A 19,979-nucleotide genomic window follows, 5' to 3' on the forward strand; every position below is an offset into this window, starting at 1 on the left:
AACTTTATTGTCAGAGGTTGTATACTTAATTAGAATGATCACAATACCTAAGATTTGTTATTTTCCATCAGGAAATTTAGCGCCTTCTATTGGCTTAGCAGAGTATGTATAGGGTACATATAATCATTTAATTTAGAAAATTTGAATAATTATATTTACGTATTGGAGGCTAGATGGAGGAAAATCCCTAATTCATCAAATGTGTTTATCTTAACTAAATAAAATATTGTCCATTAATTTCAAATGTTTTCGTACAATAAAATCATTATGTGTATAGTGATTGATGTGTATCAACAGTTGACGTTTAAAAGTGTAATAATTGATTAGGCGGGGAAAAGTCGTTGAAATGATAATATTAAGCGGGGAACTTTAACATCGTCTCCATGGAAGAAATTTTGGTGCCTCAGGATTGTATTCGTTTAGGCGGGGTATCCGTTTATCCGATTACGCGGGGCCGACTGCAGTGTTGAAAAATTTTACGGGCTGGCGGAAATTGGACAAAATTCTCTGCAAACCGGGAAGAAATTGAAGAGGAGGGAAAAAAAATTGAAGCGTTCATAAACAAGAGGAACAATTCAGAGTGGACAAAATTATATATAAAAAAAATAGGAGTAATAATTTGCGGACTGGAAAAAATACAAACAAATGGCAAATACTCACCTAAAGTACCAACGGATGTTTAGAGGAGTCGCGAGTTCGATACCCGGTTCGTCCTCGTCAGAAAACTTTCTTGACACAGGGGTACAACAAAAACGGAGACATGACCACAGAAAAAATTGCTACCGCAGGGAGTCCCCCATCGAGGGGTTAGCGCACTAACCTCTCGACGAGTATAAAAAAAAACAAGCCTGGCGTTCGGAATCGGCAATAAGTTGTAGGTCCCGGTCTAATTAGCCTTCGTATGCAGAAAATGACTGTGGTGCGACAAAAATTACCAAATGGGAAATAATTTGCATGCTAGCAAATAGTACATAAATATGAGACATTTTTATATATATGTATAATTGTGGTCATATAATTCCTATATTCATTAGTATTAATGAACAGTAATTCATTACCCATGCTTCTCTCCGCCACAGAGACTCGGAGGCCTTGGCTCCGTTGGGTTGACCCGCTACGACGCCACTGCGTTAATCCACATACCGTTGTTGGACTTGTTGGCCCTTGGGCTTCAAAGAATTTTTTTTTGGCTCGCAATGTCTGAAAGTTTCGATGATCCCTACAATAGACAGGCTTTCGGAGCCCCATAGTTCATGATTGTACAAAACCTTGGTTCTCAACTTGAGAAATATATTGCCACTATGGGGTCCTGAGACATTCTGGGAAGCGGGAGGGGCACCGGTGAAAATTCAGTAAAAGGGTGAAGCGTTGTGGGAGGGGGGGGGGGGTTGAAAATCTAGAAACAAAGCTAGCTTGGAATGAAATATGGTAGGAGAAAAAGTGTGAGAATTCAGCAGAATTCAGCAGGCTGCCCATAAAACCAGAACTGGAATGGAATGCTGCCCAAAAACCAGAATGCATGATCCCGGGCATCTCAGATCTACAGGGGCCAACACGATGTAATGAGTAAGTATGCTAATATTTATACAGGGTACATTGGCCAACAGGGCGTATCCAGTGCTGTCTCAACCCATGGGCGCACCCTGGCATGACCCGGGGCCTCAGGAGAAGAGGCGCTTCACAAAAATGAGATTCTGTTGAAATTATCTAGAATTTACAAGGTAGGGCCTCAGAAAAACCACTTGGCTCGGAGGCGCATGATGCTCTTAGGACGGCCCTGTGCGTATCACATTTTACTGGTGATCCGTCGATCCTAGAGGCATTTTTCCATTCTTTTTCCCAAATGTTTAAACGTTTCCAATGGTTCCAAAAGGTTTCCGAGTAGTACTCAGATATGTCATTCGTGTTGCAAGGGTAGTTGCAATGTGTAGTTATTAAAAAAAACAATTAACTTTTTATACACTCACTTATTAATAACTATACAACCCCTTGAAACACGAATAACGTATCTGAGTACTAAACGTTATTTGGAAACTTTTTTTCTGATTGGATTTTCGCCTTCTAGGATCAACGGTTCCCCAGTAAAATGCCATACGCCCTGCTACCTATGCATCCTGATCATAAGTTGTCACTTCCAGCTTAGTAAGAGGCCCCAGACCCATCATTCTTCCCGACGGCCCAAGATGTTGAAACGGCCCCGAATAGAACCCGTACTAGAGAAAAGTTCAGTAGGTAAGAAGTTCCTTGGCCAAGGGTCCGGAGCCCAGAATGAGGTCCCTACTCATTTTGAGAACACGCATGCTTCACACATTTCGAGGGGTACGCAACCCTCCTACTCTTTTCCAGGCATATGAAAGTTTCCCACGCATTTCAAGGGCACGGAAGCCTTCCACTCATTTCTATAAGTACTCGTACTCCACGCGAATTTCCATTGGCACGCAAGTACAGTACACATTTTTAGTGGGGAGAGCTCATATGCCTCCCCGGCATTTCCAGAGATACTCAAAAATTTAGCGAGACACATAAGTTTTTTCATAGATATTTAGGGAAACGCAAGCTTTTCCACGCATATCCACATATTTAGGCATACACAAGCTTCCTATAGGTATTCGCATACTTAGGGATACACAAGTGTTTTTCTCGTATATTTAGACATATACAAGCTTTCGTCTTAAATTTACGGATGAATAAGCTTCCTACTTATGCTCGCGCATACATAAACCCCCCACGCACGTTTAGGGACACACAAAGCTTTCCTCGCATATTTAGGAATACACAAACTTTCCCCACATATTTAGGGGCCACGCACTATCCCACTAATTATCTAAGGATGCGAAAGATCCTCGCAACACTTCAAAATATTTCCTCGCATTCCAAAAGAAACGCACGCTTTTTACCCATTTCGGGGTATACGCAAAGCGTTCTTCTTACGCACTTCCATTTCGGGCACCCGAACTTCCTAGTATTTCTATGTGGGTACTTGATACCCGAAAATTTAAGAGCCCAATTCTGTATCAGAATCGGCTTGAACAACTGCTTAATGATTTTATATCCAAGGTGCTGTAACAATCAAGGTCTTTATAACCAATTCTGAGTGCATATTGATCTCCGATTGTTTCGAAAAGTGTATGTGAAAAAAGGAATCAGACCAAAAAATATAGAAATCATTCTGTATTCGAGAAAAGTCAGTAGCGAAATAATTACAAAACCAATGTTTTTGCACGTTACATAATTCCTCTCTGGAACACGTGTTGTCTGTGGGAAAATCCGTAATTAATATCTCTCTCTCTCGTGGGATTTTTGCAAAAATGTCGCTTAATGCGCAACGTTTCACGACCGATCACACGCCACACACATTCGTTTTTCTTCTTTCGAGCTTTCTTTCTTCGACGATTTCCTTCACAAGTACTTGATTGTTCTGTCGAAATACGTGCTATATCTACCCTGTCATTCAGTCAAGTTTTACTTCGTTCGTGCTCCAAAATGTCTCCTGGACCCGCTGTGACGTTCCTTCTTTCGATCGCATTGGCACTCATGGCCGTAAGTATTTCAACCGCTGTCCATACGAAACGTTTTGATATGCGCACCATCCTGAAACAAGATCCTCGCGCATGCGCTCAGGATCTGATCGAATGGTGTCGGAGCCTCGACCTTCCAGCCCTCAGCAAAGGTTCCATGTTCTCGTACCAAGGAACTCAACCCACAATCTCCGTGTCTTGCGTCAATCCCGAATCGGGAGGCATTAAATGCAGCTTCGGACCGTCGAAATCGTTCAGCTGCGTTCTCGGTAACGTCATGTTGTTCAACGGGAAGGAGCTGGCACCCTACATTGATGACAGGGATGTTTGCTGGGCGAGGAACGGGTACTTCCGGGCGCTCCAGAACCAAAAGAAGCAACTGTGGGCGCTCGATAAGTCCATGAAGAAACTGGGAACAGAAATGAACAATCTAGACCTTAATTTGAGCAATATGTTCCGCAGACGTTTTCCGTTCGATAACATCGGAAGTGCTTCACGATTGTTCGGGAAATAGCGAGTAACGAACTCACCTCAACACTATGTCGTGAACTCGGGCTCTAATTTACCATGTGGAATTCATCAATATGAATTTCTCTGCTGTTCACGAATTCTGAAGCATAAATTCCTTTATGTGTATCTGGTGTTTTTCTTTTGAAATCTTGTTTAATGTGTGGACACGTTCAGGTAAGGCATTCAAGTCACTTTCAAGTGCTTTTAAGTGCACTTTAAGTTCCATAACTTAATTTCCATAGAAAACATACGGCAATGCACATCATAAGTCAGCGGTTCTCAACGTGGGGCGATATGCCCCCCCCCCCCTGCCGTTACGGGATATTCTAAGGGGCCACGGGTGAAAATCAGATGAAAGGGAAAGCTACGACATGGAGTGAAGGAGGGAGGGGGCTATAAATAAATAAAGCTTTCAAGTGAAATATGGCGGTTAAAAGATATGTGGCTATTTTTAGGCTTGGCGCAACGCCGGTAAGACGCGACAAGATAGTGACTAACGTTAGACAAGCTTAGTCATTTTTTGTTCACGTTGATTTGTATGACAACGTTTCGATTTGTCTGACTAACCAGTGTGGGTTGCGCCATACAAATCAACGTAAAAAACAATGGCTAAGAGAGATAGATGGCTTTTTCTCAGCCCAAGATATCAAGGAAACATTTATTTTCTGGATATTATGCCGAGGTGAACTCGGAAAGGAAAGTCACAGGGCGTGAAATAAGGAGGGCAGGGTCATGTCTCTAGTGGTGTAGATGGTAGCATGCTTGCCCGGTGTGCAAGAGGATCTGGGTTCGAGTCCCGGGGGAGACAAGATGACTTTTCTTTCCGAGTTCAGCTCAGCATAATATCCAGAAAAACTAATGTTCCCTTGAACAATGACTAAGCTTGTCTGTAGCTGTCTTGTCTAGTCGATCCTAACCGGTGTGCGCCCCCATCCGTAGAATCAGGATCATCTTAATACATGGGCTGTAATGACCAGGTGCTGCATATCCATACGGGGCTACACGCTGAGATCTAGTAACTGTGATTTTCAAGTGCAAATATGTAAGCTGTTACTTTCAGCTAAATACGGAGGCCATCACTTTGTTTGGGCCAATTAATTCGGCTCTCAAGAGAGATGACCACCTACCTTCTGGTTCCGTGCCTCGATCGGGGGTTCATAGATATATTTTATTTGGTTTTGATTAAATTTAGTTCGATAAGTAGAAAGGGTCTCGCTATTGAATGGGAGTTGGGGGGGGGGCTTAATTAACGAGAAGCAAATATGGTCCAATGGAGGGAGGCCCATGACCTGCAAAAACTTACTTGTACTATCAGAGAGAAGTTTAATAGTGATAAATTATCACTGATAATACATGAATGTAATTAATTGTACCGTCCTCCTCCATCAAGCTTCGTGATAATACATATTTAATTTCTGAAAATGAACGAAAAAAAAGTCACGTGATATCCGACGATTCCCCCCCCCCCCACTTTCTTTAACCCTCTAAATGTCACTAACGAGCTATCTCGCCTTCTTAAAGCCTTTTACTTTAGCAACGACAAGTCCAGATATTTTGCAAAGCTGATTTCTCAACAGAATACTTTTTTCTATCTCCTTTATTTTGCAATTGAAGAAAGCCTAGCTTCATAGAAGAAAAAAGGTTGGACAGGTTTAACCACTTTGAGATCAAGGGCGTAATATTGCGTCCAAACGCCAGTGGAACAAATTCAGACAAGTCTATGTGTTTTCTTTCCTTATTTCTCATCACCACAATCCTTTGTTGCAACCGTATAAAAAAAACTGTTTTTTTTTTTTTCATTTCTGTGATGAGGAGGACGAAACTTCTATTCTAAGGTTGAATAAGTTGTACTACATGCTTGTACATAACAGGGGAAAGGAAACAGGTAGGTGGGTCTCACAAAAACCGGATATGGTTAAAATTTCCCGGAAATTACCAGGAAGGGCTTCAGAAAAACAGCTTGGCCCGGGAGGGTCCACATGGCCCCCACATGGGGGCGCTGACAGGGCTCTAGCCCTAGAGCCCGGGACGATTATCATCATTTTTTGCTTTTTCACGCTATAAATTAACTACAGAAGGGACCCGTTAAATCTGACCGAGGGTCCCGCAAAAGACCTCAGCCTAGGGGCCCCGATACAGGATGTGGGGACCATGAGGGTCCATGATGTTTTTAAGACTGCCCTGGTAAAAGCATGTGAATGGCCAAAAGAATGGCCTGGAGAGCGAGGGACCAGTTTAGTAAAGTATCAAAAGAGTGACCTACAGTGTCTGCAAGCATGTGAGAGCCCATGGCCCCCCACATCCTGGAGCAGTACCCCTTAGGTTAAGGGTATTTAAGATTAAGATATTAAGGTTAAGATATTTGGCGGATCGCTAAGCCAGACTTTTCACGGGGCCTTTCTATAGTTAATTTATAGCATGAAAAAAAAAAAATGATTGTAATCATCCAGGGCTTTAGCCATGTCAACCCCACTCTTGCGGGAGGCGTGCAAAAGCCCAAAACACTGTAAGCAAGTATGCATGGGCTCCTCACAAGGGTGGGGCTAACATGGCCCCAGACAATTACAGTCTGGTTTCGCCCCCCCCCCTCCCCATTCTATAAACTAACTACAGAAGGGTTTGTGGGAAGTCTGGCTTGGGGGCTCTCCTAAAATCCCAATCTATGAGCCCTACTTAGTGACGTGGGAGTCATGCAAGAATAGGATTGATCAAAACAGTGACTTAGAGATACAGGCATAGTAACGGGGCGGGGTTAGCCGGTGGATTTTGTTCAGGGAAGGCTAATTCGAGAAATGAGTAGTTAAGAAAATCAAACTGGAATGAGGGAGTTGCGGCAAAATTCGTGTTATATATACCCACAAGCGAAGGGTGCGATCGCACCGAGCCGAAAAATATTAGGGGCCATAAAACTGGATTTTATTGCATTGACTACGTATAATATTTTATGATAACTGCTTTAAAAAGCCAGAACAAAATTTTCTTGATCAATTAGTGGAAAAATACGTCGATGTAACAGACACACATACGAAAATGAATCGTGGCCCCTCCTGTTCTTGAATGATGCCGTGATTTTTGACCGAGTTAGTGAGGAGGCAATATGGTCTTGACAGAGCCACGCGCCCTCACGAAATGAAATGTGGGTCCGTCATCCTAGACTTGAAGCCAAGCCAACACGATTCAAAACCTTATTTCATGTATTAGACGTTATTTCCTTTTTCGCATGTCTCGTTTACGTGAGCAGGCGAACACATCTTAACACATAGGGTAGTACAGAATTAACCAACCTGTACTACCCCAAGTGTTAAGACGGCCTTGCTTTGCTTTCTGGAACCTTCTTTGTAAAGGTTTTTTTTTGACGGATCCAAATTCCAAGACTTTTAACGGGGTACCCCTAAATTAAACATCAGTGGTTGTACGGAGCAAAAGATACAGTATTAACCTCTGGTCCTAACCCCCTACAACAGCTATCTTGTACAGTCCAATCCCGTTATAATGAACTCCAAGAGACCGGAGAAGTCGGTTCGTTATAAAGGAATTCCAGGTTTTTGCATTGTTCCTATATAAACGTATCTACGAGATTGAAAAAGTGTTTGTTAGAACGAGATTTCCGCTATAATGGTATTCGACTGTAATATTGAAGAGGACCGCAAAACTGTTTTCACACCGGATTGATGACTAGGTCCAGCTCTGGGCGGTAAAACCATAAATATGCCTCTGAATATACGTTGATCCCAGAATAATGCTGCCATTGTTCAGAATTTGAAAGAAACGTGGACACTCCCAGAGGACATAAAGAAAAACCAAATGAAAAGTTTCGACTGGCTTCTGGAAACAGAAACGGTGATAGATTTATCGACGAATTCGACAATCGTCTCAAGGTCAAGTATGGCAACCCATGGCAACAATTCCTCGGCTTAACATTCTCTATCGGGGAAACCCTCCATCTCATCATGAAAGGGAGGAAGTAATAAGAAACGAGGGTTTTTATACCAGAAAAAGAAAAGAGTACCGTATATACGGACACGAAAGAGCTGATCAAACACTAGCAAAATATAATCCCAAGATTTGTGATTTCCTTGGAGGATGAAGAGATTACACTGTCTATATCTAAGTAGTGACTATTGTGCTGAGTTGTTGCGCAGCAGACGTAATATGCATAAGGAGGGAAGAAAAATATAAAAATGGTAGAAATTCGTGTTTCAGAAAACGGTGAAAGTTCTTGTATTTATTATATAAAATGGCGTCACGATTGTGGGAGAGAAATTTATGAGAAATGTGTATTTTGTTCTTTGTCACATAAATTGATCTTTCCTATCTTAGATTTATTGCGCAGATTTCAATGACCACCAACCACCACATGCAATGTGTGTGTGTGTGTGTGTCGGACGTCATTTTTCTTTCTCGTATAAAGCCTATTGTTACGTAAATAATGGAGTCTTTCTTTGTCTGAAAGGCTTTGTTATTATATCTTACTTGAGGTCCTCGGGGAAAAGTAGCTTATCTCGTAGGATATTGGATGCAGGTGCAGTTTTTTTTCATCATCCACAAACACCGCTCACAATTTACTCACAAGTATTCCAGGCACGATGGTCACCAGCGGTAACCTCACATACCGCTTCATGCTGGTTATAGCGTCTTTGTTAATAGCGATCGGGAACGTTCAGATATCGTGCGCCAGGAGAGATTTACCGTACGGATACAGGCCGGGCTCCATCAGGGATCCGGGGGCATGCGCCCGCGAACTGGTCGACTGGTGCCGTGACCAGGATTTTAGCATCGACGTAGGCATGTCTTCCAACAGCTACCAAGGTACCGAAAGCGGATTCTCCTGCACCACGTCGTCCAGGAGAGGGATCAAATGTACCAGGGACAACTCGGATTGGTTCCAGTGCGGTTCCGACAACGTCCTGGTGTTCCGCGGACGTCCGCTGACGACGAGCTCCAGAGACCGAGACGTGTGCAACTTGAGGAACCAGTACTTCAAAGCCGTCTACGACCAGAAGGAAACCGGCAAGAGATTCGATGCGGACATGGACGATTTCGGTAAGAGTATGGATCGGATGTTCGGAGGATTCGGTGGGTGGTTCGGAAAATGACATTTGTCTTGGATCCGCTTCCTACAACCAATGATGGCTGACGATGATGTACCGACGTTATTTCTTTTTTCTTCCTGGCAATAACCTGCTGAGCTCAATCGCTGTATCCAATTAATAGCAATGAAATAGAATGTTTCCCAATAGCATAATGAGTTGATTTCGTCATTTGTGGTCGTCTTTTTTTTTCTTTGTCGTTGTTTACTGGAAACGACGTCATTATGCGGTGCTCGGCTATCCGTATGGGGTAGTCCGCGAAGGAGGTAAGAACATTCGACGTATCTAATAACGTAACAGAAAAACGCAATTTAACTGTTTTTAATTAGAAATTCTTTGATGCAGTTAAAATGGTATTCGAATTCACTTCCGCTTAAAAACGGGCATCGTCACCTTGATGCCCGCAAACAATTAGGTGTAGCCAAGGTTGTATTCGACTCTATCGTGTTTCCCCGAAACTAAGACTCGGCTTTATGCTAAGTTTAGCTCTAAAAGGTGCATTAGGGGCCGTTCTAATGTTACGTCAGCACATTTTTGATCCGCCCCCTCGTCAGGGAAATATCGTTAGTTCTGCTCCTACTTCCTAAATCATATTGCGAACAGAGACATAAGCGGGGGTGGGGCAGCCCCCCCCTCAAAGACTATCAAAAATTTATTTATTTTTGATGCAAGACATATTTAAAAAAATTTTAAATTTATATAAGAAGAAAATACCTTTATATATTATAATTATTTTCTGTTAATTTAAATGCTATTCGAAGGCTAATTTATTAATTTCCTCTTTAAGTAATTCATTGCGACCCACCCTCTAAGCCATATATGTTCATCCCGCGGGTATAACCCGCGATTTGGGAGGGCCTCCAACCCGGGGCCCTCCGGTTATTTGATATTGCAAGCTGCCTCAAACCTAATTTTTTAAAACTAAACTAAGCGGCATATTTGCAGATCGCTTAAGTGGCCCGTGGCAGAATTCCAGAGCGCCTCCGCTCTGTCCCATCCCCCAGGGAATATAAGCTGGTCCTTCTCAGGAGACGTGGGCCACGTCGGAAAAATCCAAGGACGTTCAAGACCATCAAAACCGCCTGAATCAGGCCAGACAAGGGATTTTTTTTCAATTGAGTGGAACGGACAAATTTCCAGATAACTATGTTCAATAAACCTTTTTGAGACTTCATCTCTTCAGATTCGCTTTTATTGTCAAAAATCTACCCGTACCTTCTTTCACCTATATTTACTTTTTCGATAGCGGCATTTTCCTCCGTTCTTATGACGTCCATATATCAAAAGTGCAATTTTCTGAATTGTAGTTTTTTTATGAACTTGGTCGTCGGTCAGGGCCGTCTTAAGAGCACTATGGGGCCCCCAGGCCAATTGATTTTTCTGAGGCCCGACCAGACGAATTCGCGTACATACTTCTCGAAAATTTAAACTATATCTCATTTATTTGAGTCCCTCTTCTCTGAGGCCCATGCGCTTAACGTAAATGTTGCATTGTATGATACTCGCGTGGCACGATTTTTCCTAAGTAGAGGACCAGTTAAACATGTTTCGAAGCAGGAAAATACGGAAAAGAACCTCTAGCCGACCACCTGTGCTGATACAGTGGTGGAATCCTGGCCTATCAGAATGCCGCACCCTCATGGGGGCTGTCCGTGGCGGTGAGCTGAGTTGAGCTGAATGAAGCTTAATTTGACGGTTCCGCGGCACAAATTTAATGGCCGTTCTACCGGTCTTATTAGGGGGCCACTATAGAAGTGGCCTATCATACCATGGCGGTGACCTAAGGACATTTTAACATCACTCGTATTACTTTCTATGCATGTCAACACATATCTTGAACTAATTGTTTCTATTTTTATTATTGCAATTTTTTTTTAACAACACAAATGTACAAGTGGAGATGTCCCGATGCGTCTTTTTCAGTTTCATCCTATTGGTAAAATAGTGCCGTTTCATACTCAGGCGATAACACCTTAACTGTGTGTGTGATAGGGTGTCTCCACTTTGAATAGCATGTCAAGTACGCACTTTTCATTGTACCCATTATACTTGATGCTCATTGGCTACGTAACAAAAGTGTAAAAAAAAAAAAAAATTACCTGATTGACTTCAAAAACGAGAAGCGCGAATTTTTCATAACTCGGAAATATACAGGGTGTTTCAAAAAGAATCAATCATCCGATTAAAAAAAAAAAATCATAACTATTCGGCATTTAATCTGTTTTGATCGAATAATATAGGTAGAAAGAGGGAAATCTCGAGTTTCTCGCGCAGGTGCCGACAGGTAGCGCTAACGCTCTTCCTTCGCTGTTTGTCAAAATTGGCTTCTCCCACTCCCCATGTTTAAACGATTTATCGGCCGTACGGGACCTGACGATTCAGTTAAAGATCACTGGCCTCAAAGATCGCCGGACCTAACAGTGTGCGATGTCTTCTTGTGGGGGGTTTATAAAAGACTACGTTTATGTGCCTCCCCTTCCCACTACATTAGCCAAACTAAAGATAATAACAGCAGCAGTGGATGCAAACATGTTCGCAAACGTTTGGGACGAATTTGACTATCGTATGGACATGCCGTGCATCCCAAGGTGGACATATTGAGCACCTCTTTAATTTGGCTTGTAAATAAAGTTTGATTAGCCATGTATTATAAAATTAATCTTAAGCGTGTCTATGTTCAATATTTTTTGTGATATACGCATTTCAAATCTGGTGATTCTTTTCGAAACACCCTGTATTTTTTCCTCTTTTTTAAGGAGTGATAGGTATTTCGATCCCCCACCCCCTGCACTTCTGCCTGTTTCTGCTTCCAAAAATGCTTACTTGAATCTGTGGAATTTCTTCGATGTACTTTACGGGCCCATAATTAATTTTAAAACAACCTAAACTATATGAATTTATGCAGTTGAATATTAAAAGACACAATACGGAGACATTAATCCTCATGCTTGAGAAGATGTAACTAAAAAGTTGACATCAGCGTTATTGCATGAATATCCAACTCAAAAGTAGGTCCGGGGGCGAATTACTTCATATTTAATCTCCTGGGCTTCGTATACAGTCAAACCTCGTTAGTGCGTCACCCGGTTAACACGTCACTCCGCTTACCGGGTCACTTTTTGGAACTCCCAATTGGAATTGGTGGCTTACTCCGCTTAACGAGTCACTCCACTTACTAAGTCATATTTTTGCTCTCCCAAGAGTGACGCATTAACGAGGTTTGACTGTATATATATCTCTAAGCGAACTCAATATTTCAGAAATCGAGAATTCTATAAAATTTCTAAAATTATTAATGTGACAAAAAGCCCACCAAATTTCCGCATTTCTACAGTAAAATCGGCAATTTTTACCCTGATTTCTATGAGGATCATCCTTTGCCCGACCCTCAAAGTGATGCTGATGATGATTATGACGTCTATTCAAAAAGCCTCTTTGCTGAGAGTAATGAAAATGTGGCAAACCATTATAAAGGCATAAACTATTATACGTATACAGTACTAAGAGCATTAGAAAAGTGACGAACCATTGTAAAGGCATTACACGTCTGAAACGCATTGCTAGGGAACCACGGTAACCAAAGTAAACGTTCGGAAAGTGATTGTTGAGGCCCAAAAACCATTGTTGCCCGACAGTTTTTTGCCCGTTTGGGGCATTTGCCCTGCTCTGACGAAATTTTAAAGTAGCCTATCGTTCAAGTCGGGTTTCATTTGGTGTATATGCAAATTTTGGCGACGATCGATCTAAAATTGTAGATTTGTATGGAGAGCACACACACACAACACACAAAGAAAATCAATTTTATATATATACTAGCTATAATACATGTGGCGCTCTGCCCGGGTTTTCTTCAATGAGGATTTTTGGATCACGTGATATCTCCTTCTTTCTTTCAGGGACATACAAACCGTGCCCAAGTTCACCAATAATCCTGCGCGAATCATGAAATAAACAAATCTAGATTTAAAGGAACATAGAAATGGATTTTTCCCCTTTTTTTAAGGGGCGCTAGATATTTCCATTCCCCACACCCCGAACTTCAAGTTATCTACCTGACTGTTCTACTTTCACTCAAACCAGTGCTAACGAGCACCTGTTAACACAGGCAGATTTAGGTTTTATCATTTCGATCATTTTTGTCGCACCACGGTCATTTTTCTGCTCACGAGGGCTAATTAGACCGGGACCTACAATTTATTGCCGATTCCGAACGGCAGGCTTGTTTTTTTATACTTTATCGATAGGTTGATGCGCTAACCCCTCGATGGGGGGGGGGGACTCCCTGCGGTAGCAATTTTGTGCGGCGGTCAAGTCGCCGTTTTTTGTTGTACCCCTGTGTCAGGAAAGGGCAGATTTAGAATTTTGCCTCCTGTGGGTTACACAAATTTTGCCGCCCTTCTCCTCTCCTAGTCGACGTAATTTTCTTAACCACTCATTCCTCGAATCTACACCCTTTAGGCTATAACCTGCTCAGCCCCAACCCCCCCCCCCCCGTAAATATGTCTCTGTCTCTAAGAAGCCTGCGTGGCGTATTTACTTCAGTGGCTCGCGGCGCATTTCTAGATCATTAAAGCTGCCAACGGCATATAACCAGATACCTTGAGCGACCCCCAAACATATTTCCAAATCACTTGAGTGCCCCCATGGCACACATCCAGTTCACTTAAGTGGCTCGTGGTACATTTGTAGATCAATAAGCAGCATACTTTCAAAAAAACCTGAGCGATTCGCGAACATTTCCAGATGACTCAAGCGGCCCGTGGCGTACTCTCAGGTGAAACCACCTCAGTGGAAACCATCGCAACCACTTGAGTAGTTCGTGGCACATCTCAAAATCACTTCAACTGCCCGTGACCCGATTCGAGAGCACTCAAGTGGTCATTCAAGAGGCCCGCTGTACACTTTCAGATCACTTAAGTGACTCATGGCACATTTCAAAATCCCTTAAATTGGCCGCGACCACTTCCAGATCACTCAAGAGGCCTACTGCAGACTTTCAGATCACCCCGAGTGACTCGCGGCTCCCTTCCGGATCTCCTGGGTGACTCAGTGGCACATTTCCAGATAACTCAAGTGGCCCGCGACATGTTTCTAAAACAATAAAGTGGCCCCGCACTCTCCAAACAGTTGAGCACCCTTGGGTTAGAAAGGTGAAATTTTCTCCCCTTCTGGTCCAGAGCCTACCCCCACCCCATTTACGGCCTTGCACACAACACAGGTATGAGCAAATGCACACAACGCCAACGCTTACAGACCATGAGTCACTTGACTTCACTGTGAAAAAAAAAAGAAAAGAAAGTAGAGGTTGAGAAATCCGTCTTTGGCGGCAGCGGCGTAGACGAAGAAAAATTGCGAAAAGTCACGTTGCAATGCGTGTGTGTTTTTACCTATTATTACTAATATTTTTTCCCCCTTTGTATTTCAACGTCGGTGCCTGTCGCGGAGCGGATCTCGGAACACGTGTCCCGCGAAAGCAGAAGAGCAAATAATAACGAAAAGTGATTCATGCTCGTGTATTTCATTCCTCGTGCCAACTAGATGCTGGCTGCATGCTTACATGCATACTTTGATCCGTTCGTTAAACATTACAGAGCAAATACGCCACTGAGATCCGACACGCGTTGTTGTTTCGAATATACGACTACAGTTGCGTGCTGGTCTGTTTCAGCTAGAAACAGAGTGGCCAGGAGTCCCGGTTTGGCAAAATAGAAAATTTGCGTTCTCGATATAATTCGACCAGGGACGTATTTACCCGGGTGACCATACGTCCCGTATTTCTCGGAATAATCCCGATTTTTTTTTCTGTTTTGTTGGTTGTTGCCGAGATGATTAATTGACGTGTCATGAGGTTTCCGGAAAAATTATAATTATTAATTATTTTTGAATAAAATAAGGGAAATTATGAAGGGGGATAGGAACGCTCTCGATCCCTTCCAAGAGCTAAATAATGTGGGGGAAATTTTTCTGTCCCGTAAAATACGGGACGATCAAGCGAATTTACTCAATTCGCCCCCTCTCGTCACATCGGACACATGGATGCAATTCATAGCAGCAGAAACTAAAGTCATCTAACGGCGAGAATGTTCTCGAGCAATGGAGGACATTCTATTGATCCATCCAGTAGTAGTAAATGCGATGCGACAGGAGTGTCATCTATTGTCCTGCAAAACAACTAAACCAACGTTTCATATTCGTATCGAAAGATCGGTACAAGTACAACATTGCACCCCAAGTACAATTTTTGTCGAATTATAAATATTTATATTACAGTCTACGAACGCTTTTGTGCGTTAATTCAATGAAAAACTTTTTCTCTTCATCAATCTATTTGTATTATTGGTTTTTATCATTTAACATTACTACATTTCAATTGTGATTTATTGAGGGGGGGGGGGTCGTGCGCCCCTGAGGGATTCGGGAACCTCCAATTGGACAACCCTGTAAGAATTAAGAAAAAATTATGAGAGATAATAAGAAGGAATTCACAAAATTTAGAATTTTAATGAGAATTCACAATAAATGCCCCTTTCAGAATTGATGAAAATTTAGAATTAATGAAGGAAATAATTTCAGAATTAATGAAGGAAATAATTTCAGAATTAATGAAGGAAATGATTTCAGAATTGATGAAAATTCAGAATTACTGAAGGAAATGATTTCAGAATTGATGAAAATTCAGAATTAATGAAGGAAATAATTTCAGAATTGATGGAAATTCAGAATTAATAACGGAAATAATTTCAGAATTGATGAAAGTTCAGAGTTAATGAAGGAAATAATTTCAGAATTGATGACAGAAATAATGTGAAAATCCATGAGAATTCAGGAAAATCATGGTAATTCAGAATTAATGAAGGAAATAATTTCAGAATTAATGAAGGAAATAATTTCAGAATTAATGAAGGAAATGATTTCAGAATTAATGAAGGAAATTATTTCAGAATTGATGAAAATTCAGAATTACTGAAGGAAATGATTTCAGAATTGATGAAAATTCAGAATTACTGAAGGAAATGATTTCAGAATTGATGAAAATTCAGAATTACTGAAGGAAATGATTTCAGAATTGATGAAAATTCAGAATTACTGAAGGAAATGATTTCAGAATTGATGGAAATTCAGAATTAATAACGGAAATAATTTCAGAATTGATGACAGAAATAATGTGAAAATCCATGAGAATTCAGGAAAATCATGGTAATTCAGAATTAATGAAGGAAATAATTTCAGAATTAATGAAGGAAATAATTTCAGAATTAATGAAGGAAATGATTTCAGAATTAATGAAGGAAATGATTTCAGAATTAATGAAGGAAATGATTTCAGAATTGATGAAAATTCAGAATTAATGAAGGAAATAATTTCAGAATTGATGGAAATTCAGAATTAATAACGGAAATAATTTCAGAATTGATGAAAGTTCAGAGTTAATGAAGGAAATAATTTCAGAATTGATGACAGAAATAATGTGAAAATCCATGAGAATTCAGGAAAATCATGGTAATTCAGAATTAATGAAAAAAAATATCTCAAAATTCATGATAATTCAGAATTAAAACGAAAAAAATGTTAAATTCAGAATTCATGAAAATTTAGAATTAATGAAAATTCAAAGTATGGATGAAAGAAACAACTTAATAATCGATGGAAATTTAGAATCAACGAAAGAAATGCCGTTAGAACTAAAGAATTAATGAGATAAATTATATAATTCACACACACATGAAAGAAATTATATGAGAGGTTTCACTTTATTCAGAATTCATGTAAATTTATAATTAATGAGAGTTTAAAATCAATGGAAGAAACAGTTTCATATTTAATGGGAGAAATAATTCCGAAAGCAATCAAAATCCTGAACTGCTGAAAGATATGATTTCACGCAACTACAGGCGAATCCCGTTTTAACGAATACCGTTATAACGAAAACCTCGTTTTACCGAACACTTTTCTAATACCCCAGATACGTTTACATAGGAGCAATGCTAAAATCTGGAATTCATTTTTAAAAAGGAATTGATTTCTCCGGCCTCTTGGAGTTCGTTATAACGGGATTCGACTGTACTACTACTACTACTACTGAACAACGCATGCGAAAGAAATATGGCCCTGGGGGTTATCTGATGCGACCTGCCCTCCTCAAACCTATTTTCGTAAAAATGAACTAAGTGGCACATTTTTACAGATCGCTTAAGTGTCCCGTGGTACAATTCCAGAGCATTTAAGCGACCCGTGCCACATTTTCAGATCACGTAAATGACCGGGGACACAGTTCCAGAACACTTAAGCGATCCGTGACACATTTAGAGATTCCCTTGAGTGACGTAGTGAGATCCCACGTCACTTGACATGTGGCCACAATGCGGTTCTACATCACTCAAGTTACCCGTGACACATTCTCAAATTATTTAAGTGATCCGCGGCGTATAATTGCGGATCACTTGAGTGATGCGTGGCACAGTTCGAGAGCACTTCAGCGGCCCGGACGCATTTCCATGTCACTTGGATCCGCGAAGCATTTAGACATCACTAAAGTGGCTCTGTAGGGCACTTATCAATAGATGGGGGAGGATGTTACTTCAAGTGCCCACAAACCATCGAAGGTTTTTCTCGTCTCGAGTAAGATGCCACATTAGGAATATTTCATATTTCCATAAAGGGTGGTTGATGACGTAAGCATTATCCAAACCCCCCTCCCCCTTGTCATGAAAAGTCAGCAAATCGGAAACAACCATCGATGCTGACGTGAATGGCCCCTAAGGGGTCATTCAAGTATTCTGTCAGCATCGATGGAGGGGGTAAGGGTGGTGGCCGCTTAACGGTTTTAAAATTTTGCCACATGCCACTCAAGGGATCTCTAAATGTGCCACGGATCGTTTAAGTGTTCTGGAACTGTGTAGCGGGTTACTTAAGTGATTTTTGAATGTGCCACGGGCCACTTAAATGCTGTGGAATTGTGCCACGGGTTATTTAAGCGATCTGTAAATGTCCCGCTTATAGTTCATTTTCACAAAATTTGGTTTGAGGAGGGCAAGCCACATCAGAAAACCTTGAGGGCCACATTTGGTCTGCGGGTCAAGGGTTTACCATATATGGCTCAAAGGGTGGGTTGCAATGAATTTCTGGAAGAGAAATTTCGAGTTTTTACCCTTCAAATAACATTGAAATTAACAGCCCCCTATGCCAAAGCCTCCTAGATACTACTTCTAGGAGGCTTTGCCTATGCCCACTCCTGCGTACGTTTCTGATCCCACCAATATGCGTTTGGAGGTGGGGGCAGTGCTGACGAAATTTTGATGACAGGGGGGGGGGGGTCAAAAATGGCTAAAAATTTGCTGACGTAATACTTAAACGGCCCCTAACCCCGAATCATGTCTTCAGATATCCGACTTTGTCTAGGGACAACCGGGCACTTGGCTGGCCAAAGTCCGAAATTCAAACATTGGGCGGGTCAATTTACAACTAAATTGGCAAGTTCTCGAATTTCCCAATTTCGGGCTTCGGCAGTAACAGTAGGCCTATTACATGTTGCAGTAAATGTGATAAATCGGTTATTATACATAATAAAAAGTTATTATGCATTACTTATACCAATCGTCTTGGTAAGTTTGATAAATTTATCACTTCTATTGGTGATTATTATGCATTGCACCCAAGCGTCGTTCGTTGGTGAATTTGATGAATACTAAAAAAATCATCACTTTTTTCTGGATACTATGCATAATACCCAGAAGCGTCGTTGGTAAAGTTCAAAAATAATGAAAGCATTATCGCTTTTATCTGTGATTATGCATAATACCCTAGTGTAATTGGTGAATATGATAAATATGAAAAACAAAAAAATCGAAATGAATCAGACTACTTTGTGATGAATATTCTCGGATCCCCGATATAAGGATAAGAAATTTTACGATCCTACCCCGATATAATGATACAATGTATCATGTACAATTTGTCACCAACGACGCGTCGTATTATGCATAATTGTCGGTAGAAGTGATAACTTTATTAGCACTTAATTTATTAACGACGCTTGGGTACCAACATAGTGTTAAATTTAGGGAAATTTATCAAACTCACCAAAATGCTTGGCAATTATGCGTAATAATCGGTAATTATGTACAATAACCGCATTTATCACTTTAACGATTATATATAGGTATTCCATACATTCAGTCGAATTCTGTTATAACGATGAAGTCCAAGAGACCGGAATAACGAAATTTCGTAATATAGGAATTCCCGATTTTCATATCTATGTTAAATTATCTGGGGATATTAGAAAAGTTTTTTGTTATAACGAGATTTTCTTCGCTTTAACGGTATTCGTTGAAAAGAGAATCGACCGTTATATGCTTGGAATAAAATATTTAATGAAAATCAAAAAAAAACAATCCACAATTTTGCATGAAAAAAAATTGTAATTTGATTTGAAAAACTAATACATAGTTATTGTTGTAAACGTTTTACGTTTTTCGCAGCTAGGAATGGGTGCTGCTCCCTATTGTCGGAATTAAAAACGACTCACGTGGTTATAGAGGAATTTGTTTCCAGAAAGCAGACTTTTCTATTCAGTACGGTTCCCAATGAGAGACGCTCACAAACTGAACTGGGTTGAAGATTCAGTTCAAGTCCGTAGTTATAAAAACACAAGGAGTCAACCAAAACAAGCAACCTCAGAAACAGCAGACGACAGGTGAAAGATGCATTTCTGTTTTTTTAATTGGTAATGTTGGTGCTGCCATCTACCGCAAAATATAAAACCTACTGATGCGGTGATGTGCAAAAAAAGCCGAATCATTCATTCAGTTCTGATCCCTAGGAGAGAAGCACTTTAACTGAACTGGGTGTTAAAATCAGT

At 40.9% G+C, this 19,979-nt stretch overlaps 1 protein-coding gene across 1 annotated transcript; it reads left to right on the top strand.

Moving 5' to 3' along the window:
* The first annotated feature begins 8,488 nt into the window (after positions 1–8,488).
* Positions 8,489–9,267, top strand: LOC149080926 (uncharacterized). Its single transcript, XM_089237297.1, has one exon. It carries the CDS (start codon positions 8,615–8,617, stop codon positions 9,122–9,124), a length of 510 nt encoding a protein of 169 aa, XP_089093423.1. The 5' UTR covers positions 8,489–8,614; the 3' UTR covers positions 9,125–9,267.
* Positions 9,268–19,979: the final 10,712 nt, after the last annotated feature.

This window comes from Pholcus phalangioides, unplaced genomic scaffold (genome assembly GCF_987345545.1).
Source record: "Pholcus phalangioides strain wild (caught in Gottingen) unplaced genomic scaffold, Ppha-v1.0 ptg000010l_1, whole genome shotgun sequence".
NCBI lineage: Eukaryota > Metazoa > Arthropoda > Arachnida > Araneae > Pholcidae > Pholcus > Pholcus phalangioides.